The following is a 24,310-nucleotide window of genomic DNA, read 5'->3' on the forward strand; positions in this document are numbered from 1 at the left end:
TAACTCAAGTTACCGGCATCTTGGCCTCGTTTATTCAAGCGAGGTTTAGGTCAGCTTCATCTCTGCTCGTGCACAAGGTAGAAAAGTAGATTGACGAAAATAGGATATATGTCGTAAAATTAAGACAATCCTAGACGATTTCTGTTCGATTTGCAAACGCACCATCTACAGGATTTTCATCGAACGTCATCAAATTTAACATTGAGAGAAGAAAATAGATAGTTGCCTACAGAAATGGGAGAATAATGAAAGCATACATTTAAAACAACAATGCTAATGGTTTGAAATCAATTGCGAGTTTGATTGTCTTCACTCTTGAACAAAATGAGTGAATGAATCAATAGTATAAACTCAAGAACAACTTTGGCATATGGCTATTCAAAACTATCTATATGTTCTTAGATTAAAAGGGTTCACTCCATATTACTGTTTAGGTGTAGGTGGTCATAAAATAAACTAGTATCAACATAATATAGCCTAAAGTGTTTTAAATATATTTATCTGAAATGCAATGACTTTTGATTTGTCATTTAGGCCTAATATTTAATCTGTCTAGCATACAGTTGATTTCACATTCATGAACAATCGTCGACACATGAAGCAGTTTTAATTATTAGCTGCCTATAGGCCTACAGGCTACAGCATTATCCTTTGGCTTGCATCAGATAGTATAGCCCACAGGCAAAGCATAACTTTCACTGAACAGCCTACCAAATGTGCATGACCCTTTATCAACAGTAGGACATGTCTTTCATTAAAGAGTATGCGAAATATGCCATTTTTAAGGTGATAAGCTATGTAGTCTAAATACTTTGTATGGGAAGTGAATCTGTGAACACGCAAGAATATAATTCCTTTCCAATGCTGTCTTGCTACGCGTTATACCATCACAGAACGTAAATGACACAGAGTAGCGAGATTCCTAGAACCACACGCATGTCAAGTGAAAACATTTTAAGTCGCATAAGCTTCAGAAATTCTTTGGAGCTAGTGAATGTGTAAATCCATGCTTGGTGACACTGTTGGGAAAAAAAATTCTTCTATTTTTGAAGTTGTAGGCTACAGGTGACGAAAGCACAGGTTGACGGAACCATCTTTTTGGACTCGTTTTCCGACTGATGGGTTTTTTTTGCAACACAGCTTAATTTAGCTTGAAAGTTAACCTGCTACGGACCACGTTAGTTCTGTGGCATAAATTCCCATAGTTACCAAGCTGGGATTAACGTTAACCTCACTAATGGAACAGAACTCTCACTAAAATTAGTGAGACATATCGAAATAAGCCAGGTTTGGCCTTTAGGGAGGTTGATGGAATACCCCCAGGATAAGTGACTGAGCTGAGCTCAATGAATCCAAAACAAGAGCGTCCAGGCTTAATTGGTTGCACAAAGACCAAGCCAGGATGAGCAGACACGGGTTCATCAAGCCAAGTGAAACCGATCCTGGATAAGTAGTGCGCGCTCACGGCTCCCTCAAATAGACCCCCGCCACCGATCACAGATTCACTGATGCACCATGGCAAGTAGAGCGGCTTCATTGCTTCTCTTTACGGTGTAAAGTAGGTAGCGATAGCCTTTTCAGAACAGCAACACCTCTGTTTAGGAGAATATTGCGACTAGTGTCGCGACCACAAGTGCGAGTATAAATGGTTACGGCACTCCCATGACGCCACATTGTTGCACTACAGGTCGGGAATGGCGAGTATGTAAAAGACATAATTAAAAAGAAAGAAAGGCAACACTGTCACAGTGAGAAAGCAAAGCTATCTTCCCTGATGACGACAGTGGTCGGCTGGTGAGGGACCAATATGTGTTAAATTAGTTAAATATGTCCTGCAGTGGCAGAGGAATTTGGATTATTCTTTCTCTGTGGCCCTAATATTCCATCATTTTATTTATAGCCTCATAGTCTATGGGAAACTATAACTTATCTAATGATCGCAACATCATCCAAAATGATTGAAATTAATGATCACAAACGTTTAAATAATGACAGTGGGTCTAGTTAAATGTGGTGAACAATGTGTAGTGGGCAGTAGAATAACTGTTGGTTTCCGTTTGTGGTGACAGCTGACTGAGATAAGGGATGAGATTAAATATATCCTGGAATTTAGCCTGGTCTGGAGCAGGCTAGCTCCACAGAATAAATCACCATGGTCACTTATACCATAACATATCCTGCTGCCCCCTATCCCGCTTTTGTGCAACCGGATCACGGATAAATTGAGCCAGGATAACCAAGATATCCTGGCTTAATCCCTTATCCTAGTTTTGTGCAACGGGCCCCTAGCCCATAAAAACATAACAAACTGTTCCAGCAAATCACAGACGTTTAGGACAGTTTCAATTGCACGGGAGCAGCACAGGAGGGAGGAGGAATGAAGTAGCGAGCTAGCTCTCTGTTTTGTTTGAAAGTAAACAGAAGTGACGTTACCCAGCATCGCTTAGAGCACCTTTAAGCTGGGGAGTGAAGTGAACATTACAATTTACAATAACATTTGCTTTTTGCATCTTTGATTGATTGGTAGAGAGTGTGCGCACTGAGAGCAGAGGTTCCCTCCCCTAACCTTAGTGTGTGACAAGTTGAGTGTAGCAGCCTCGACACCTGAAACGTAGTCATTATTAAATACACTTCAGACTGCATGATTTGTATCATTACCCCAGCATTGACACTCGAGAGACTGGGGTAATAATTATGCTTCTGTATAAGAATAGCTATCACAATCAATTCGTTCCTTAAACATGCCATTAATCATTGGATAGACTGGAGTGCTTAATTAGCTTCTCACTGCTCAGCTACAAATTGACAACCCCTCACATCTCAATTGCATTGCCAGTTCTGTTCATTTTTAAATTATTTTGAAATCATTTGTTCTCACTAGTTCAGAACTAGTTCTCACCGTTCTCCCCAAAAACCTGTTACATCCTCTGGACCACTATTTGACCCTCTCCTCTATGGATGGACCCTCTGGACCCAAACCCACCTCAGTGTCTGAAAGGTACAGCACTCACAAGCGATATCCAACGTAAGCGTCATTCAAGGTCAAACTATGAGGCCATAAAGGATGACTGAAGACAAAATGCCATATAATAGCGTTCATCTATGTACAAAAGTTCTCAAAGGCTTTTTTGTCAATGTTCATGTGTCATAGATCCAGTGCTGATTTGTTCAGTCAATGGACACATATTTGTATAGTATAATGGTTTTACATATTTGTATAGTATAATGGACACATATTTGTTTAGTATAATATTGTTGTCGCTGAGCAAGTTATACAGGGGGAATGGCATTATCCTCTAAAATCAAAGAGGGCCATCTTGTGGTTAGATATTGAACTGCAGCTTGGGTGCTATTCACACATGCCTGGCCTGACCTAGATTTGCCATTTACCCGCATAATAGGATATCAGGGAAAAGATTCACAAAATCTTTACATGTCTCACTGTGTTTTCCACTGATGTATAGATTTTATCATTGATCCATCTCCATATACTTGGAATTCTTTAGACTAGTTTTTGTGTAAGACAAAATGCATAACACCAGCATACTTGGTGGATGAGTACATAACTGCCTTTATACATACACAATAAACCTTCCCGGTGGCTGTATTTGGATAAATATGCTAAAATAGGCATGTAATGATATGCATGCATCTCGGGTGCTTTCCGGTATAATGAACCCTTGGTGAACACCCAGTGTAATAACTGTAATGAGGATCTCTGATGGTGTGCTTCTATTCTTGTGAGCAGGACCTCTACTCCTTCATCACTTTTAACCATGATCTCAACACACTCCCTGAGTTTTCCTCTCACAGCTTCATTTAGCCTTATGACGGGGCAAGGTATTTATGCTTGCAAAAACGCTACGATATTAAGAAAAGCTTTTAGCTCAAAGAAAATGGAAGGCAGTAAATAGCAGTAATGAATGCTGCGCTGGCTGCCTATACTGAAATGTAATTACTCTTTGCCATTACAGTGTGTTGGAACATTTTAATTGCTTTCAAGTGCATGAAGAAGTGCCTCAGGCCACATACTGTCAGGGGGCACTTGAAGCCATGTACAATGGAGAAGGTGGACAGGTAAAAAAAGAGTGCATTAATGATGTTGAAGAGTCTGAAACACAGCGAAACTCTCGAAACACCTTCAGACTGGCCATCTCTTGCGTTTTTATGCACTTAACATCTTACTTTACTTTACCACGCTAGCACGCTGCTATGTTACATTATGGTGGTTAAAGTGGTTATCTTATTGTCTTCTTTAGAGTGCTTACCATAATGAGAAACACTGAGCACTTACATTCAGCCCTGCAACATCCTAATATCTGAATATTATTTTCTATCGGTGCCTTTTTGGTGTCATATACTGTTTCCAATGTATGGTGTCTTACCTCTGTGTACTGATTGCTCATGAGAATTCAGCCCATAAATGACTTAAATATGCATCAATCCACCTCACACCTAATCCGCCCCTCTTTAAATTCCTCACCATCCCCACCCTCATACTGAGACTGCTTAAAAGGGAAACAGCTGGAAGTGAATGAGTGCCCCCCAGTGGAAGATGAATGACACATGCAAAGTGCCAATTTATCTATGCACACATCAGTTCTTTACAAGAGTGGGAGAGCCTTGAGGATGAAAAGCCAGAGAGTTGGACTTTTGGCAGAAATAAATTAAAAATAATTCATAGAAAAATGTTTTAGGAACTGTGGGTTGCTATTTACAGAGATACAGCTGATTCTTTAAGATTGTTGAAAGGGGGTCCATACCACCCACCATTTCACAATCTACTGCCAAATCGACTGGCAAACTTTAATTCTGCGTCACAGACTTAATTTCAGCAGTGGCCTGTTTCGCACAGCCTACTGCGTCATCTTGTTGAGTCATCGGCAGACGAAACGACAAAGTCACTAAGCAGACACTAAAATGGACTTTTTTAGAGAGGCTCATATATAAACACAGTGACATGTGTGTGCCGCAGCCTCTTAGCTAATGATAAACACTCGAGGACCCTCCTCTCTGTAGTAGTAGTAGTAGTAGTAGTAGTAGTAGTAGTAGTAGTAGTAGTAGTAGTAGTAGTAGTAGTAGTAGTAGTAGTAGTAGTAGTAGTAGTAGTAGTAGTAGTAGTAGTAGTAGTAGTAGTAGTAGTAGTAGTAGTAGTAGTAGTAGTAGTAGTAGTAGTAGTAGTAGTAGTAGTAGTAGTAGTAGTAGTAGTAGTAGTAGTAGTAGTAGTAGTAGCAGTAGTAGTAGTAGTAGTAGTAGTAGTAGTAGTAGTAGTAGTAGTAGTAGTAGTAGTAGTAGTAGTAGTAGTAGTAGTAGTAGTAGTAGTAGTAGTAGTAGTAGTAGTAGTAGTAGTAGTAGTAGTAGTAGTAGTAGTAGTAGTAGTAGTAGTAGTAGTAGTAGTAGTAGTAGTAGTAGTAGCAGTAGTAGTAGTAGTAGTAGTAGTAGTAGTAGTAGTAGTAGCAGTAGTAGTAGTAGTAGTAGTAGTAGTAGTAGTAGTAGTAGTAGTAGTAGTAGTAGTAGTAGTAGTAGTAGTAGTAGTAGTAGTAGTAGTAGTAGTAGTAGTAGTAGTAGTAGCAGTAGTAGTAGTAGTAGTAGTAGCAGTAGTAGTAGTAGTAGTAGTAGTAGTAGTAGTAGTAGCAGTAGTAGTAGTAGTAGTAGTAGTAGTAGTAGTAGTAGTAGTAGTAGCAGTAGTAGTAGTAGTAGTAGTAGTAGTAGTAGTAGTAGCAGTAGTAGTAGTAGTAGTAGTAGCAGTAGTAGTAGTAGTAGTAGTAGTAGTAGCAGTAGTAGTAGTAGTAGTAGTAGTAGTAGTAGTAGTAGTAGTAGTAGCAGTAGTAGTAGTAGTAGTAGTAGTAGTAGTAGCAGTAGTAGTAGTAGTAGTAGTAGTAGTAGTAGTAGTAGTAGTAGTAGCAGTAGTAGTAGTAGTAGTAGTAGTAGTAGTAGTAGTAGTAGTAGTAGTAGTAGTAGTAGTAGTAGTAGTAGTAGTAGTAGTAGTAGTAGTAGTAGTAGTAGTAGTAGTAGCTCATGGGCGGAAGACACTCGATGTTCTCGATGAGGATGTGCTTGTCCTCCCTCTTGGGCGTGCCCACCGGTTGGCACAGGCTACTCCGGAGCCCCATCAGCGTCACGGGCACGTCCTTGAACAGGTGCAGCATGCTCACGCCGAGCACGATGACCAAGAAGCCCCCTAGGGTGCCCACAATGTCCACGCCGGTCATGGCCCACCACTCTTTGAAGAGGACGATGGAGGTGGAGAGGACCACGGTGGTGAAGAACACGTAGTAAACAGGGTAGACCAGCAGCGTGTTGAAGGTGTCCAGCGACTTGTTCAGGTAGTTCACCTGCGTGACGACGGAGCCCACCAGCGTCAGGAGCAGGATCCAGGTGAGAGGGTTGCGCAGGACGGACGGGTCGGAGAAGACGGTGCGGATGGCGATGCCCAGGCCCTTGACCGAGGACACGGTGAAGGCTCCGAGCAGGGAGCAGATACTGATGTAGACCAGGATGTTGGAGGAGCCCCAGCGTGGGGACGCGTAGAACACAAGCACCACACAGGCCACCAGCAGGATGGTGGCGTACACCAGAAAACCTGAGGGAGTGGACGCAATACTGTGGGAATGCTAAATAAGCCATTCAATATCATTTCTCATGATGTCCTTTAAATTACCTAATTAAACATAAGTCATGACCTCATTATATAACTACATTAATAGTCATGTTGGATATTACAAAAATATGTATTATCATTATTATTATTATTATTATTATTATTATTATTATCAGTAGTGGTGGTAGTAGTAGTAGTGGTACTATTATATAGTATTCTTCTATTATTTGTACTGTTATATAGTATTTTTATGTATAATCGCAATACGTAGCTAAAAGAGCTATAGGAGTAGCTGATACAAGGGCAATAGTAGTAGAAGTAGTAGTAGCAGTAGTAGTAGTACTAGTAGTGTAAAAGTAGTAGTAGTAGTAGTAGTAGTAGCAGCAGTAGTAGTAGTAGTAGTAGTACTAGTAGTGTAAAAGTAGTAGTAGTAGTAGTAGCAGCAGTAGTAGTAGTAGTAGTAGTACTAGTAGTGTAGAGGTAGTAGTATAAATAATAGTGGTAGTAGTAGTAGTACTAGTAGTGTAGAGGTAGTAGTATAAATAATAGTGGTAATAGTAGTAGTACTAGTAGTGTAGAGGTAGTAGTAGTAGTAATTGTAGTAGTAGTAAGTAGTAGTAGTAGTAGCCATAGTAGTACTAGTAGTATAGAAGTAGTAGTAGTATAAATAGTAGTAGTAGTGGTGGTAGTAGTAGCAGTATTAATAGCACTAGTAGTAGTATAATGTGGGATTGTAGTAGTCACCACTAATATGAACTCACCAGGGTCCAGTAATTTCTCTGTCATTTCCCTTAAGGTCGTCACCTCTTCCTCTTCTGGGGCATGGATAACCATTATGGTGCTGCCTAGTAGGCTGAGCAGACATCCCATCTTCCCCAGCAGGTTCATGGACTCCCCCAGCAGGTAGGAAGACAGAACAGCACTGGAAGTGCATTCATTTACGACAAAAACAAAAATGAACAGCAAATGATTAGCAATTCAACTATACATATCATCATTTGTCTTTCTTTTCTTCCAAAGTAAGGTAAAATGCATTTTCCTATTTCAGTTACAATATCAGTGTATTGTGAGGCATGAAACCATGTCGAGACTGGTCTTAAAAGCTTCTTGTCTTGAAAGCTTCTTTAATTCTAGCAGTCATTCATTCAACAGTACAGGAAGATTTCTGTTACGTTTTATACATTTTCTGTTTTCATGCTGACTTGCAGATGCCGAGTTTCACTTTATACAATCATCTGCTGAAACGTGTTAATGGTGCCAAGAGGTGCTGATCACCAACCTGATAAGAACACTCAGGGCTCCCAGTGGAGTGACCACAGTAGCGGCCGCGAACATGTATGCAGCAAAGTTAGCGACTTCACCTACTCCCACTGAAAAGACACACACACATATATGCAATACTCACTCCAGAATGTAATACCATCTAATGATGACAGATACATGACACATCTTAACACACTACACTGTGCTATTACAATGGGCCGTGGGCCAGTTTCCTGTACATTAAAGCCTAGTTCTGGAACTGGAGTTCAATGAAGATCTCCGCTGAATATTTCTTTTAATGTGGAACAAGGCTTAATCCATGTATGGGAAATTTACCTCTAATTAAAATGGCCAACGTGTATTATTGTATTGTACTGTATTGTATTGTATTTTTAATAATTGGAGGAAGGAACTAAGTGTATTATTGTATTGTACTGTATTGTATCTTTAATAATTATTTTATTTTAACCATCATCATTTGAAACTTACTTGTAAGGAGTCCACCCCACCAAACCCAGTCTTTCAGGTACCCATGTCCACCCTCACCTGTTTAAAGTAAAATAGTATGGTGTTTACTGAAGTGCTTTTTAAACTAGGCAAGGCATTAAGAACAACTTATGGGCTAAAGGGGTAAGGGCTAAACAAATTAGAAGTTAAAGAACAACTGGTGGTGAGGGAACCAATGGTGGGTCTTGGAGGAGATGATACTCAGAGGTAATTGCCTTAGCAGCCAACCCTTGGGGCTGTGGTGGTATGAGAGCCCTGTCTTCCAAGAAAGAAGCAGGCAACTCCATGTCCCCTTTCTAGCCCCCTTTGTGATTTCAACAGATGCTCTTTAACTGAAGGCTAGCTACTTTACACAGGACCTTACATTACGCACTGTTCATAAAACATTCACATTACAATGTTCTACAATCAATACAATATATTTTACAATATTTTTACTGCAAACAAAATGTTCAAATGTCACCGTAATTGGATTGGATTTGAATTGGATTGATTTTCTATTAGATTTTCAATGTATTTGTCTCAATGGAGCAAATGGGGTATAAAGCAGTGAGACATTTGACACACACATACAACATGTTTCATATTAGAACTGTCATACAGTATCAAATGAATCTAGTGAAACCATCAGAATCTTGAGAGATAAAAAGATGCTAAGATGTAACATACCTGCTCTTGTCTGTCCATTGCTGGCAAGACGCAGCAAAGATTTCTTCTTCAGAATTACACTTCCTCCAATCAAGAAGGCCGATAGCACGGCAAGGCTCAGGCCAATCCAGAAGTTGTAGTTGCTCCATTTATCAGCGGAGAGTGCATCAGTTGTGGAGTTGCTGTTGTCATAAAGTGTGGCGTTGATTAAGGAAGTCTCTGTGTTTATTACACAGGTGGAAGTTCGAGCTGGACACAGTAACCTGACAGCAGTCACTAGAAGAGGAACAAAGGAGACAAAGAGTGAAAACAGAGGATGAGTGAAACTTGTCGGTGGACATGCCTGGCAGAAGTTGAGCTGGGATAAAACGAATACATCTGAATGTCTGTCCACGAACAAGATACCCCATAACCAATTTGGAGAACAGGAGTCAAGCAGTTCCCCATTGTGAGAACTGCACTTGGCTAGATATCTGTATTTGCATGCACAATTTCACCACAACACGTGTATGTTAATGTTTCCATAAATTTTATAATGATCAGTCAGATACAGTAGAATATATTGGTTTTGTTGAGTACACAGTATAAGACAATATATCTGTTGAAGATTTTTTTTTCTTCAGAAAATAAGGCATCATTATCAAGAGACACATGTTAGCAAGCAACACATTTTTACTAGAAGGCAGGTCTCCAGCTGTGATAATACTCTTTGCTCCCTTGTTATAATTTTAAAACCAGTAATTGGATGAAACATCCCTACAGGATACAAACCCCCACACAGCCCCCACTATGTATGTCAGCAGTGTCATGAAATGTTTGCTGTGTCAATAAAGGTGTTTGATCAGTGAGCAGCATTCACGAGTGCATAGGCACTTTGAACGCACCTGCACTTTGAACAAACTACAGCATTTCTATTACAACTACATCTGTTTCAGTGACAGGATAACATTTTCAATTTCAAATGGGTTGACAAAAACTAGCACAAGAAAGGCATACAACTACAGATAGCTCTACTACATCACATACAGGTAATTAACGAGACTCATAATTCACCAAGTTCCTTTCTCAAACTTTATAGCCTATGTATGCTTCCCATACAATACCTAAACTACCTACGAAAAAAGCAACAGCGGTATTATTACTACTTACCATTTTGGCATATATCATCAGATAAATGTACATCTTGCATCATGTCGCCTATTGTCCGGAAAGATTTTTTGGCTATAAGACAACGTTGGTCATGGCCTGGCAATCTTCATGTGCTAGGCCTACATTAATCCTCGGTTTCGGTTTCTGTAGATATTTCGGATGATATTTTATCAGTTCGTTGTCGATGTGATGAATGTTCCAAAATCAAGTGGCTTTCTCCTGGATGGGGTGAGCAGACAAACAACCTGCTCAGGTAGGCTACTTTGTCTGCCCCGCCCATGTGTGTCCTCATAGGTTCGGCTCATAATGTTACTGTCTATAGTCTCCTGGTTACTATTGGTTATGAATATGTCAGTGGTAGGGCCTATAGGCTACTTGAATCTTTAGCATTGCTACACTATCAGAAATGTATTAGGCTACCACGTTAGATTTTCAACAAAAAAGAATGGACACAGCACGATTTGGTTCACAGTATCTGTGCTGAGCGTCCACAGTTTTCTGCTCAGTTCCCGAGGGCGTGGCGGTTTACACATCAAACAAACATTTGTTTAGGGTGAACTGCGCGGCACACCCTAAATTGAAGAGGAATGAAAAGCCATTCATGTCTATACTGGTTGAATAGTGAGGGCCCGTTAGCCACAAACACGTCATATTATTTCATAATCTTGGAGTAGTTGTTGCTTTGTGGGAGACAACCCCCACCCCACCCCCAAAAAAGAAAAAAAGAAAATGAGACCAGGGTAGAGCATAGAATGGACATTAAAGTATACAAAATATAATAATGTTGTTAATTTGGTCAGAGTGGATGATCTCAGGGGGAGATTAATATAAAAGGCAAGTATAATTGAGGATGTGGGTAACAATAACTGCACTGAAGACCACCACTTATGGCCTTCCACAGAGCTGTACAATTGCATTATGCAATTTTATTTCATTAAGTGCCATTATGAGTCAGACAGGTTTTCCGGCTTTTCAGGGGGATTGACTGTGATGTTTCAGCTGTGAGGTGTCAGATGACTGGTGGTGTGCCAAGCTGGTTTGGTTGCGGCAAGTTCTCCACCGGGATGAAGGAAAGGAAGGAAAAACAAACACACACAGGGACTGAGAACTGGGAGATATGTAACCAGGTGACTAAAACAGGGCCTTTGTTAGCCATTCATTTCACAGCCATCCAACAATCCAAGGATGTTGACACGCAGAAGCTATTACATTGGAACCATTAAGGTATTGTGTTATTGTGTACTGTTCTGAGAAAAAGTAGGTTATATCAATTCTCAGAGTGAGTAAATGTAAGGTAGACCTAACTGTTTGTGGGTGGTGAAAAGGAACTGCCTGTAACTTCCTGTGCCACCCGGCAGGTTAATAGCCATCTTTCTCACAAATCCACACAGAGATAACCTGTACTCAGGCCATGTTTGAGAAACGTTTGCCCTTTGGGAAAGCAATCATCCATTTTGTTTGAAATGTCCTCATTTCAAATAGCCATATAACACAACAGCTGTAAATATCTTGTATTTTGTTTGAGAAAAATAGGCTACCATAAAATACGTAAACACACTGACTGGTTTGAAATTCTTTTATTGATAGAAAGAGTGCTTGCTTCCTCATGAAAACATTATGCCATTTCCTATTATGTCCAGCAGATGGAGACATACACCTAGAAACTCAACATGCACTTTTTTTTCTGCCTCTGATTTCACACATTGTCACTGGCTCTCGTAAAAGATACCAGGGTGTAGTTAAAGTAATGATATAGATATTGTCGCTAAAATTCAACCTTTAATATAGACTATTTACAGAAATATCCTCAAATACTAGATGTGAATCAAATTTTTGGTCATACTTACATTTATATTTAAAGACCTTGTGCAGCCTAACTATCAAACACCTACTCTTTGAATGCAGAAGAAATGTATAGATTCTTGGCCTTTTTTAAACATCATCTGGAGGAGATGCTATTGGTGAACACAACACAAACGGTTAATTTCCCCACAAAGCAAGCATAGAAGTGCCAGTATTATTCATGCAATATCTTCATTTTCAGACTTCACTGCGCTTTCAGCAACACTGAACACTGATTCAAAGTTTTTTTGTGTGTAATATGGTAATAATCTCTTTTACTTTTGGGGTCAGCCTGAATTTTATTCAAAAAATTACACAGTGTCATTTTGAGGGATTACTTTGTTTTACTCTTTTCAATAATCTTCCTAAAGTCACAGTGGGTCGTATGTTTTGTTCATAGCTGTGACATTTAAAGCAGTCTGGAAGGACATCAGCACTGTCTGGGAGTCTCTGTTACAACCTCTTCTCACAGTAAAAGAGGCTTTCTTCCCCACCCCCTATTCTGATAAATCTCCTCATGTGCACTGTGGAGAAGCTCTCTGCTGGAGCTGAAGGACAACTTTATTGAACAAAGAACCTAGACTGGGTAGCCTGCCGTGCTCTTATTGATCAGAAACACAGAGCAGTCCAAACTCTTTCATTCCATCTTGACTTCAGTGGTATCTGCTGAAGGTGTTATCCTAACCCTATTGTAGCCAGTCCCTCTCAGCCACCTTTCCAAATCAGCATGTATGGGCAAGTAAAAGATGACATGTGTCTATGGACACAGTCCTCACTTCAACTCATAACATTTTTATAATGATGTTATAGCAAAACATGCTATCAAAAAAATGACTTGATATATATATTTCAAGTCATTTTTTTGATAGCATATATATATGTATAGAGTTGAGCTCAAATACCATCAAGCACTCGCCAGAATTGCAGACCAAATGATTGCTAATGAAATCATTCACTCCATAATAAAAACACATATTTTATGTGATAGATATTTGATGTGGAAAAGAACATAAAACCCAAATAATTACCTTTTATGTCATGCCATTATTCATGCTCACACATCATTCCATTCATGTGATCCTGGCTGGTTAACAAACAGTGAGAACGAGGAAGAAGAGGAGATCCAGCTTCAGTCTCCAGCAACAGCAGCAGCAGTGGCAGTCTTGATCTCCACCATCAGACCCCCATGAGATTCAATGCTTGCACCTCTTACAAGAGTATTCTTTCATGCGTCTACCTTGGATAAGCTTTACAGAATATTGGCATCAATCCATATGCCTAGAGGGGAGATCCTCAGCGAATGTGCTAAGAAATCAAATATAAGCACTGAGGGGAATCATGACTGGTAATCAGGTTTTACATCACCACAAAGGAAGAAAATAGTAGCTTATTCCCACATCTACAGTAATACAAGACGATTTTAGAAAACAAGATTATACAAACACCAATGAGTTAAAAAAAAAAAAACTTGCTTGTGGAAATGGTTTCCGCCATGCAAATCATATATATTTATTTCAATGACATTGAGCCATTGCTCTCAGGTCTGTTAGTTTGCACACATTCTCCAATAGAAGTACGTGGCCCGCGGCCCGCAGCACGGTGTCAACATGGTGCCCAACAAGTCAACACCTCCAGTGCCAGCATCAAAGCACAGACTACAGTAAATGGCCTGAAGCCCAGCAGGCGTCCAGGTGGGTATCAACTACCAGCCACCAGCGGCGCTGTGCGATGGAAACCCTGCCAAGTTGCTGAGGGCCTTTTGTGGACAGATCAACCAAAGCCACAGTCTTCGCTGAGCCCTGGGCTTGTCTGGTCTACAACCTTGACCTAGTGTTTGCCAACTGGGTCTTTGTGGACAGAGAATGGCAGGGGGTGGGAGTGAAGGTAAGTTCATGGATGCTAGAGAGGACACGGCTATTTTAATAGTCTGTGAGGAAGTTGGGGTACATTGATACTCTCTGTGGTGAAACTGAGTGATTAATTAAAAAGCATGGAAGAAACAGGAGAAGTCATACTGTGCGAAAGGTTCACTGACCAAGGCACTGCTGTTTGCTCTTGGGTGTCTCAGCGATTTCTTAGCATGGGCCTTGTTTCCTGGACTAGATGCATTTGCTTCAAAGCATGAATCCTCGCCATCTCACTTCAGACATCTTCACCGAGCATAGCAACCTTAGGCGTAGTGGTGGTTATCTGGGCCTGCATGGAAATGAAGCTCCTCAGGCGAAGGGTGCATGCATCTGGAAGCCCCCATCCTCCCCAGATACACAGTGATTGAATTATTAAAGGGGGCATTTGGCATAAATGCACTCCAGACACTGTATCCAAAAAGGCCCGAGTGAAGAATTATGGTGCATTGTTTTCTTGCATGTTTTATTCATGATGTATCTGGTAGGTCTAGGTCTTTTCCGTGCTGTTGACTATTTGTATGTGTACCACATTAAACTCTATATGATGTATATGACCAGAGTTCAGGGAGTCTTTATAGTGGTAGCTTTACTGGTATACCTCATTTCCAAAGAGTTTGTTGAGCTTAACCAACGCACATCTGTTGGAACTGAGCCTCAAATTCACACTGGGTTTTCAACCGAACAGCAGTGTGTTTCATTTGCCAAAAATGGAATTAATCGGGGGATGAAACCATTTCTCTCCTTGTCTGATGTGCCATGTGTATAATTATTATTTGAGGGACTCCGTGTATAGTCTCTTTCCCAGCAGACAAGCAAACTCAGTATAAAGCCAACATTAATTTTGAATACGAGTATTATTAAATAAACAAAGCAGATCTTTGTATTTTGACTTGACAATTCAAGCCTACATTAGTGAGTCTGGTATCTATGGGACCAAATGTTATCTCTGTTGTCAAACTTATCTCTCTGTACCCTCTGCTGTCATGGGAGTGATAGCAGGGACATTTTCATTTAGCTTGGCCCTTTTACTGTCATTTTCTTTTACCTCCAATTGCAATGTCCCTCTGAAGTATGAAAGGTTTACACAAATGATTACTAAGTAGTTTTTAACTCAGTTGATGTGGGACTGCCTGGATTCCATGTGAACAGAGGTGGACAAAGCACACAATTCCTTTACTTAAGTGAAAGTTGCTAAGTCAGATTTTTACTTAAGTTGAAGTACAGAAGTACCTTTTTTAAAAATACTTAAGTATTCAGCAGTACAAGTATTTTTCCCTTTTGATCTATTGTAATGTAATGTTTATTTGGTTATTAATAGGGTATACATCCTTTGGTCAGTCATAGGACTTGAAGAAACCTTTAGTTCCTTACATCTGACAAAAACATTTGACCTATTTTCATAACTTTGCAACTGTTCAAATAGATAATTATATATATAATATGTACAATAATATAATTGAAATCATTATTTATTCTCTGTTCACAAATCTAAAAACATGTTCACTGACAAATACAAAACCAGAAAACTCAATTATAAGTACATTATGTATCGCTTAATAATGTAGGGTAAAGCTATGTGGTGTGGAATTTCATTCCAATTTCAATGATCATGGAGGATAGCCTGGTTTACACCAGACCACTTCTCAAATATTAATTGCTAACAGGTTCGTCTGGGTTCTCCCAGGCTACATGGAAGATGTTCTGATGAAGAATCTGTTGTCACCATCATTACCACAGCCAATTCAGCCAAGTTCAAATTGAACTACTGAAATGCTCATATTTCAAATGTAGTGGAGTCAAAAGTACATTATTTGTCTTTTAAATGTGGTGGAGTAAAAGTCACAAGTTTCCAAAAATATTAATACTCAAGTAAAGTACAGATACTTAAAAATCATACTTAAGTACAGTAATCAAGTAAATGTACTTAGTTACTGTCCACTTATATGCATGTGAGAAGGGTTGCCTTTTAACAAATCTTCATAGAGGTTATCAATCAGAGACACTTCTTACTACACTGCTCAAAAAAATTAAGGGAACACTGACAGTTTTCCACAATTGTTAAAACACATTTTTTGAAACCTTCCACCCTTTTCTCCATTCTCAAACTTCATTCACAGAATGTCTGACAGTTCTTGCAAAATAAAACACTCGCCTCAAAAGTTTTACTCATGCTCAGAACCAAACAGTGTCAGAGTACCGATCCAGTGTATGATTGAAGGGTTCCCTTAATTTTTTTGAGCAGTACTGCTCAAAAAAATTAGGGAACACTTACAGTTTTCCACAATTGTTAAAACACATTTTTTGAAACCTTCCACCCTTCTCTCCATTCTCAAACTACAATCACAGAATGTCTGACAGTTCTTGCAAAATAAAACACTTGCCTCAAAAGTTTTACTTTTTACTACCAGTGTATGATTGAAGTGTTCCCTTATTTTTTGGAGCAGTATATTTCCTGACATACAGCAGTACTGATGGGGTGCATGGTCATGTAATATGAAGTTGGTCTGCAGCAGCATGGCCATAGACCCCCTCTCTCTCGCTCTCTCTTGCTGCAACCCATTTGATTGTCCTCCTCCTCGCCAACCCTCTTCACCCCCACAGCGCTTCTATGGAATGAGAGCAACATGCTATTAGCAGCAAGTGTCAGCGAATGAGATAAGCAGGCTTCATCACACAGTAAATACAGTGCTCATTTTCTATTTTTGAAACGCCCTTTGTTCATCGCATGTGTTAAATTAATTGCCATGATCACTCAAACTCAAGTCCTGCTTTAGACCTTTAATTCCAGTTGGCATGTGCACTGGGAGAAAAAACATGCTGGTGCTGACAGCTTTTAGGCTCGTTTTTGTCTGTGGCTTGGAAGACAGTACAGTTAGTAACAGCAGCAGCAGCAGCAGCAGCAGTGGTAGAGACATTAGCAGCGTAGTAATATAAGCAGTAGTCCTAATAATGTTGGACCTCAGAGCTGCTATTAAGAGCAGTATTCAAATTCAACCTGTGATAAACTGTAGTAGGTGCCAAGGGTTATAAATGTCCTTAGGTGAAAGTAAAGTTCCTCTGGTTGACATCATAAAATGAGCCCAAATATACCTTTTTCATAACCAGTGTGATGTTCTTCAGACACTTCTAACATTAGTATTGTTGGAGTGACTTCAGGCAGTCTTTGGAAGATGGTTGGTAGATATTTGAGCTTGACAGGCAATCAAATTACACCCCTCCCATGTTCCGTGGGATGTGTTGAGGTATGATTGGCTGGAATAGTACATGGCTTGGTTTCCAGATGTGTTAGTCATGTGCATAGTACCTAGGGCTGTGTAGGAAAACAGAAGATTTTGTTTTGTATGCAGTTAGAGGTCCATGAGGAGCAATTTGCAGGATTGAACAAAACTCTTTTGATTGTGCCAAATTTAATATGTGGAACATTTCACAATAAAATACGCCTGTGCTCCAAGCCCATGAAATGTTGCCCATGCTCTGTCAATTATTCTTTGATGAGGCACAGTCCTTTTAGATGATTCTTGGTTTTAAAACCAACAAGGGTGTTTGTGATTGGCTTAGTTTGTATATTTTTTTTACTAGAGTTAGAGAATAATCATGACAAAATACAATATTTGAATATATCAGCTTAGCGGAAAATTCAAATTATTCAAGAGATACAGTCCATTAAAACCTTTGTCATATAATAGCATCCCTTGTGCTAAAATAAATGAAGACAGAAATTATAATAGCAACCAAGAGGTACCAAGGATTACCGTCAGTCTTCTTGTGCCATTACGATATCCTGTCACCTTTCATTCTGTTGTGTCAAGAGTTTCTAAAGGCCATATAACACATTTCCCAGGATGCAATGCAAAAGGAATTATGAGGTCATTCAATACATAGTATTGTATGGATCTTTTCATACTCTGTCTCTGTATCACAATCACACATGTAGTTCAGGGCCAACATCCTAGCATAGATTTTCTTCATAAGTCATGTGTATCTTGGAACCCCACCTAACTCTGCCAAGATCCTTTAATAGATCACAGTGCAATATAGACTATAGGCCCATGGTACATATAGGTGATGTTAAATTCATAATGTTGACCTGGCACCAGTTTTTCCATTTTGGCTCATTATAAAAAAAAAAACACATTAATAACATCTTAGACTCAGAACAGCCCTACTCTGATTTAGGTTCATTCTATGCATCCCCAAATACTGGAAATCAATGCTGTAGAATTTAAAGGGACACCAGGCAAGCTTGATGCTTTTTCTCTACGAAACTCCCCCTCGCTCGGTCTGTAGCTCTTTTCCTTTTCTTTGCGTCTTCTGTCAAGGATTTTCGCTGCGTCTTCGCTGGCTCTGCCATTATACACACGTCTGCAACAATCGCTAGCGTTTCGTTAGCCTGCCTCTGTGCTGTATGCAGGATATAAACTGATCCTGCTTCGGTCGGCGGGTAGGATACACTGAACTTGCAAGTGGGATATTCTTCCTACAGGCAGTAGGGGCGGGCGAGAGAGTCTTCATTAGCCCTGTAATGAGTCATTTAACCATATACCGACTTACGAAGATGAGTAATCAACACGAAAACGTTGCCTGGTGTCCCTTTAATTTCTCAAAACTCACAGTCAGATTCTCTCTCTCTCTCTTTCTCTCTCTCACATACTCTACACACACACACACACACACACACACACACACACACACACACACACACACACACACACACAGACACACACACACACACACACACACACACACACACACACACACACACACACACCAGAACACCTCTTAAACCAAAGGAATGAGAGCAACTTTGAAACGTAACATCTGCACATATGCAGTTTACCTTTCAGTGATGTGTATAGCCTTTTACAGCAGCAACAATGCAAAGCCCTTCACAGTCTTAATGTGTAATCTGCCTGCTCTACATGCAACTGTATAACACGCTCTGGCATTCTGCCATTTCCTGTTTTCTATTGTTGAGACCTCTACAGGCCTCTCCTTTGCCAGCTCTAGAATGTTCTCAAGCATCTGACAGCTCCAGTTACTGTGAGGGTCCTGGCAAGGAGCGTGTCACATAAAGCCTGACCGATGAGGATAAAAGCAACGGATTCTGCATCTGGCTGAACTGCTGTCTTCATCTGGCTGAGTTAGTGACGTCATCTACGGAGCTGCTCTTGAAGTGTCATGATGATGCTTTGATGGTGGAAAGGATTACGTCCTTCTCTTAGATGGCTGCTAAGAGTTAAATCATGACGGTGGAAGTTCAATCCCAAGTTTACCAGTATAACTAAGGGAAGTTGTTTAGGAGAGGAACAATTGCAAAACTGTCAGACAAACACAATGATATGGAACACAAACACTTTATCGCTTCCTGTGAGCGGCTTCAGTGACAAACAGCACTCCAAGCAGATTTTTAAACAGCATCCTAGACTTTTGCTACAGCCGCACAACAGATTGCTATTGATCCCTCCATTGAATCCCCCATAGTTTATGCACAGTGTTAATGCCCCATTAGCTACTGTGGTGTCCAAAGTGCTCTTCAACACCTTCCACACCCATCCCAAGACTGCAGTAAATATCCACTGTAGGGAGAGTTGTTAGGCTACTGTAATAGTGTGCCCTGCTGAAAGTGGGCCCTGCTGTTTCTCTCTGTTGTTTCTGTGGTACGGATCCACACTGCGCTTACTTCACAGAACAGCACACACGCGTGTGCCATGTCAGTGGGAGGCGGGTGTACTCCCCCCACCATGCTGCCTCTCCTGCAGCTGTTGCTATGCAGCCATAATGGTGCCTTCGCCCCTATTCGGCTGTCATTAGTGTTATGAGAGTGGATGACCCACTGAGCTTTTAGTGCGCCTGTGTGTGTGTGTGTGTGTGTGTGTGTCAGAGAGAGAGAGAGAGAGAGAGAAAGTGAGTACTTGTTTATATTAAAAGCAAGTTCTCAAACTAACAAGAGTTTAGAGACTGGCAGGAGACAGATAGCCTACTAGTACAATCTAAACATTTAAACGGATTTAAACTTGAAGAACCCAGATGCTTTTGCTATTCAGCTCTTTTTGCTTTTTTATTGTGTAATATATAAATAAAAGATGGGGGCTAATGGAGAGAAAAATAATGTGACATACTGCAGGGTTTGCAGCAGAAAAGGTAGATTCTCAAGCAAGACACTAGGCAGCGGAATTGTATGGTTGGCATGGTAACAGATTTGAGAACTGCGAAATCGAGTGCCACGGATGTTTTACGCTGTGAACAATGAAGTTCACAGCAAGCAGTTGACATACCGCAGAACCCCAATATACCTCTGGTCCTTCTGAGACCCCCCCCCCAGCACCGCACTGAGACATGTTGCCAAGGCCTCGACATCCTATCATAATTTGTACATCTTTTAGTCTGCTTCCAGGGTCTTAGCGTAGCTCACACAGCGTTCACCCTGGTCGTAATGAAGTAAGAACTCTTAATGAGCAAAACTGTCGAGAGTGGACATGCAATTAGGTACAAGGGGTTGGATAGTTGCCAGTCTGACTGAAGTGTATGAGCAGGGGCGTGGGGGTGAGAGATGCTGCTGTACTTCAAAGCTATCAGTGCAGAGATCCTTCACACAGTATGTGTGAACTGTCAGGTGAGATTCATACAGGCCTACAGGTTGTAAACAGAATTCATGAGTGAATGGTGTTACGAGGTGGGACAGCTACAGCTTTACACTCGTCAAGGAGTTAACTAAACTAAGGCCTCCCGAAACACAACATCAAACAGGCTACAGGCTAGCCATACGTGTGGTGCAAAACTGGGTAGTAGGTCCTAACCATGTGTGTTTCAGCTGGGCAAGAGCCTCAGTGAGGGGTCAGCATACCTGTGGCATGCTGGCACTCCCTGCCCGGTACTCCTTGTAGTTGCTGGACCAACGAAAGCGTCTTTGTTTGTTTTACGCTCAAGTTTTTATTCTAGTGTGTTCAGTGGTGTAAAATCCAACAGAAAAGCATGATGTCCAAATGCCACGGGATGTCCAAATGTGGCTACAAAGAGGGAGAAAAACTAGGCCTGACTCTCGATTGAGAGGATCATTTGGTGATTTGACCGGGAGCGTACCTATGTTCCCCGGGTCCTATGTTCCCCTGGTCCTATGTTCCCGGGTCCTATGTTCCCCGCTTTGTATGAGACCGGGGAACATAGGACCCTTTTTTAAAACCCTAACCATAACCATAACCCTAACACTAACTCTAACCCCCCCGGGGAACATAGGACCCGGGGAACATAGGGTTGACCCCATTTGACCAATTAGCCACAGGTAGTGACTAATCACTGAAGCCCCAGGTCAGTCTGTGCGTTCCCTACCGTGTGGCCCACCTGTCCTAACAATAGTGTTATACATTACATTGCATTTAGCAGACACTTCTTGACCAAAGTCATAGTAATAGTAAGGGACAATGGCCGCCGAGGTGCTGTCTAGCATTATTATAGAAATGGACGAGGCGGCGGCAAAGAACTCCCCGACGCATCAGTGTATAACGGACACCTTGTTCAGGAGCCAACTTGTTCAGTTTGTTGTACAGTGATAGCGGTGGACAGTTAGCTTGTTGGTGATTCCTTTGTTGTGAGGCCTGCTTCCAGGCTCAACCATTGTCCTGCTATGGTTCTTATATACTGCTCAAAAAAATTAAGGGAACACTTCAATCATACACTGGATCGGTACTCTAACACTGTTTGGTGGTTCTGTGCACAAGTAAAACTTTTGAGGCGAAAACTTTTATTTTGCAAGAACTGTCAGACATTCTGTGAATGTAGTTTGAGAATGGAGAAAAGGCTGGAAGGTTTCAAAAAATGTGTTTTAACAATTGTGGAAAACTGTAAGTGTTTCCTTAATTTCTTTTAGCAGTATAGTTACCATTCATAAGCATTGATATGGAACAGTGATTAAAATTTCTTTTCTACTACATACATCTACTTCATGGGCAGCCGTGGCCCACCGGTTAGCACTCTGGACTTGTAACCGGAGGGTTGCCGGTTTGAGCCCCGACCGGTGGGCCGCGGCAGAAGTGCCCTTGAGCAAGGCACCTAACTCCTCACTGCTCCCCGAGCGCCGCCGTTGAAGCAGGCAGCTCACTGCGCCGGGATTAGTGTGTGCTTCACCTCACTGTGTGTTCACTGTGTGCTGTGTGTTTCACTAATTCACCGATTGGGTTAAATGCAGAGACCAAAATTTCCCTCACGGAATCAAAAAAGTATATATACTTATATACTTATACTATATACATGTCCTGTTATTCAGCCACCCACCAGCAAATCAGAAAAGTAGTGATGTAGTACTCGAGTCCGGTCTCGAGACCGCTTTATGCTTTCTCGGACTCGTCTCGGACTTGTTCCTTCAAAGACTCGGTCTTGACTCGGTCTCGGCCCACAGTGGGAGGAGAAGGACTCGTATTTTCAGGCTGAGTCCTCGAAAATTACATCCCATGGTGCAATGGAAATTGTGTTGTGTAATGTTTGTGTGTGTTATGGGGAATAAAGTTTTAAAAGATACTGAATTCTAGTGTATTGTCAAAATGTTTAAAATTGGGAAATATTGGAAAATGTTATAAAGTAGCTAAGCCTACTAATTTAGACATACCACTAGACAATTTGTATGTCCTAACTAAAAAAGTCAGGGTGGGCTTAACATGTTGATGACACAGTTGAAGCAGTTTAGAAAAATAGGCAGAAGATGATGCATGTGGTAGGGATTTTTTTAATGATAGTAAAAGCATAGTCCATATTAAGACGTTAAGACTGCTAAACAATTCCCAATCTAGCTTAGTCTGTAGGCCTAACTGTTGATTATTAACTAGGGTGATATTAATCATGAATATGAAAACTGACATGTTTTTATGATCTTGGTCTCGACTGTCTCGACTCCTAAAGGACTCGGTCTTGACTCGGACTTGCTTCCTCAAAGATTTGGTCTTGACTCGGACTCGACTGTGTTTGAAAACCAACGGAATCAACGGTCTCGACTCGACCATTCAAAGACTTGTTCTTGACTCGGACTCGGCATAGGCGGTCTCGTCCCCAGAAAAGAATATTTCTTCTCTCCTGTTGATAACATGATTTAACCACATGATTCCCAATACAAATTTCAAGTTTTTGCCTGAAATTGCACTGTGACTACTTACAAGTGCATTGTTTCCACCTCTTTTGGGGCCTACCATCAAATGTTTGACCTTAGAAGTTAGAAGGTAGGGTAGCACCAAAGGGGGGGAGCATTTTGGATTAATTTTAATTGAGACATAGTAAGATTAATCTGACAATGTAAAGCACTATACAGATTGTACATGAAAAAAGTTGTCATTTTTGGATTCCCAAGAGTCAACGCTGGTGTGTAACATGTTGCGTTTTGTGTCCACTCTGGTGTCTATGGGGCTCCCGTAACACAGTAGAGATCGCTACTCCTGTAGGTGTGGGTGCGCTCGTCTTCGGACTGTGAGGATTTCACAGGGTAAAAGAGGAGGTGTGCGTTTTGTGACTACTCTGGTGTCCAAAGGGATTCCCTTTAACACAGTTGAGATCGCTACTCCTGTTGGTGTTCATCTTCGGACTGTGATAATATCACAGGGTAAAAGAGGAAGTATCTTTCAGTGTGTGTGTCTGGTGCGGGGGCCCCTTTTCGATGGGTTTAGGCTGTACAAGAGGATTGACTTGATGGAGAGGCTCTCCCTATCTGAATCAAAATCCCTAATTTGGGGTTTGGGGGCTAAGGAAGGTGGACTACTTCAGAGTCACTTTCTATCTCTTAAGTCGCTGTTCCCTATTCCCTTGGTTTGTACTTCAAAATGTGGTTAACTTCACTAAAAGAGGAAGCTGTAGTTCAGAGCTGTATTTGCAAATGTTGTTTGTCTTCAAAATCTGAGAGAGGTCAGAAACTCACTACGGACGTTCATCTGGCCTTCCAGATTTGAGAGAAAATCAACTACCCTATTATTTGGGGATTCTTGTCAAAATTAAATTCCTTTTTAAATGACAGTTCTTGTAACATAAAAGAACTTCAATTGACCACAACGGATCTATAACAATTTAGATTCTATCTATAAATACACTTGTATTTATCAGGCAGATTTCCGTATCCTCGCTTGGGTGTGTGATGTGCATTTAGACCACAACGGGTCCTAGACTTTAGCTTCACAAACAATTTGTCTCGCCAAATAAATTTGCTAACAAAGCCTTTTTGTTTTTTTGTCTGCCCTGGAGCATGGGACTTTCCTTCCCAAATGCCTGGCTGAGTTCGCTACTCCTGTGTACGTCAGTGCAGTATGTTTTTTGCCCATATACAGTGTCTTAGAAAGTAGCCCTCAAACGGACGCCTTACTTACCCGGAGCGATGTCAAATCTTTGGAGCAGGAGGCCCTATTGCAAGGCATCCGGGGTTCTT

General features: G+C 40.9%; 1 protein-coding gene across 1 annotated transcript; it reads right to left on the minus strand.

Moving 5' to 3' along the window:
• Positions 1 to 3,986: 3,986 nt before the first annotated feature.
• nipal4 (NIPA like domain containing 4) lies at positions 3,987 to 10,371 on the minus strand. The gene is made up of 7 exons (XM_048237336.1): positions 10,169 to 10,371; positions 9,041 to 9,295; positions 8,354 to 8,410; positions 7,881 to 7,971; positions 7,363 to 7,523; positions 6,018 to 6,583; positions 3,987 to 5,015 (listed from the first exon to the last, which is right to left on the minus strand). Exons 1-7 carry the CDS (start codon positions 10,209 to 10,211, stop codon positions 4,980 to 4,982), a joined length of 1,209 nt encoding a protein of 402 aa, XP_048093293.1. The 5' UTR covers positions 10,212 to 10,371; the 3' UTR covers positions 3,987 to 4,979.
• Positions 10,372 to 24,310: the final 13,939 nt, after the last annotated feature.

The sequence above is a fragment of the Alosa alosa genome, chromosome 2 (assembly GCF_017589495.1).
Source record: "Alosa alosa isolate M-15738 ecotype Scorff River chromosome 2, AALO_Geno_1.1, whole genome shotgun sequence".
In the NCBI taxonomy this organism is placed as follows: Eukaryota; Metazoa; Chordata; class Actinopteri; order Clupeiformes; family Clupeidae; genus Alosa; species Alosa alosa.

Bases quoted from the DNA above. Each gene is read 5' to 3' on its own strand.
- nipal4 (XM_048237336.1), bottom strand. From the start codon at position 10,211: ATGATGCAAGATGTACATTTATCTGATGATATATGCCAAAATG. The intron at 9,296-10,168 runs GTAAGTAGTAAT...TTCCTCTTCTAG, and splicing joins TGATGATATATGCCAAAATG to TGACTGCTGTCAGGTTACTG. The intron at 8,411-9,040 runs GTATGTTACATC...TACTTTAAACAG, and splicing joins CAATGGACAGACAAGAGCAG to GTGAGGGTGGACATGGGTAC.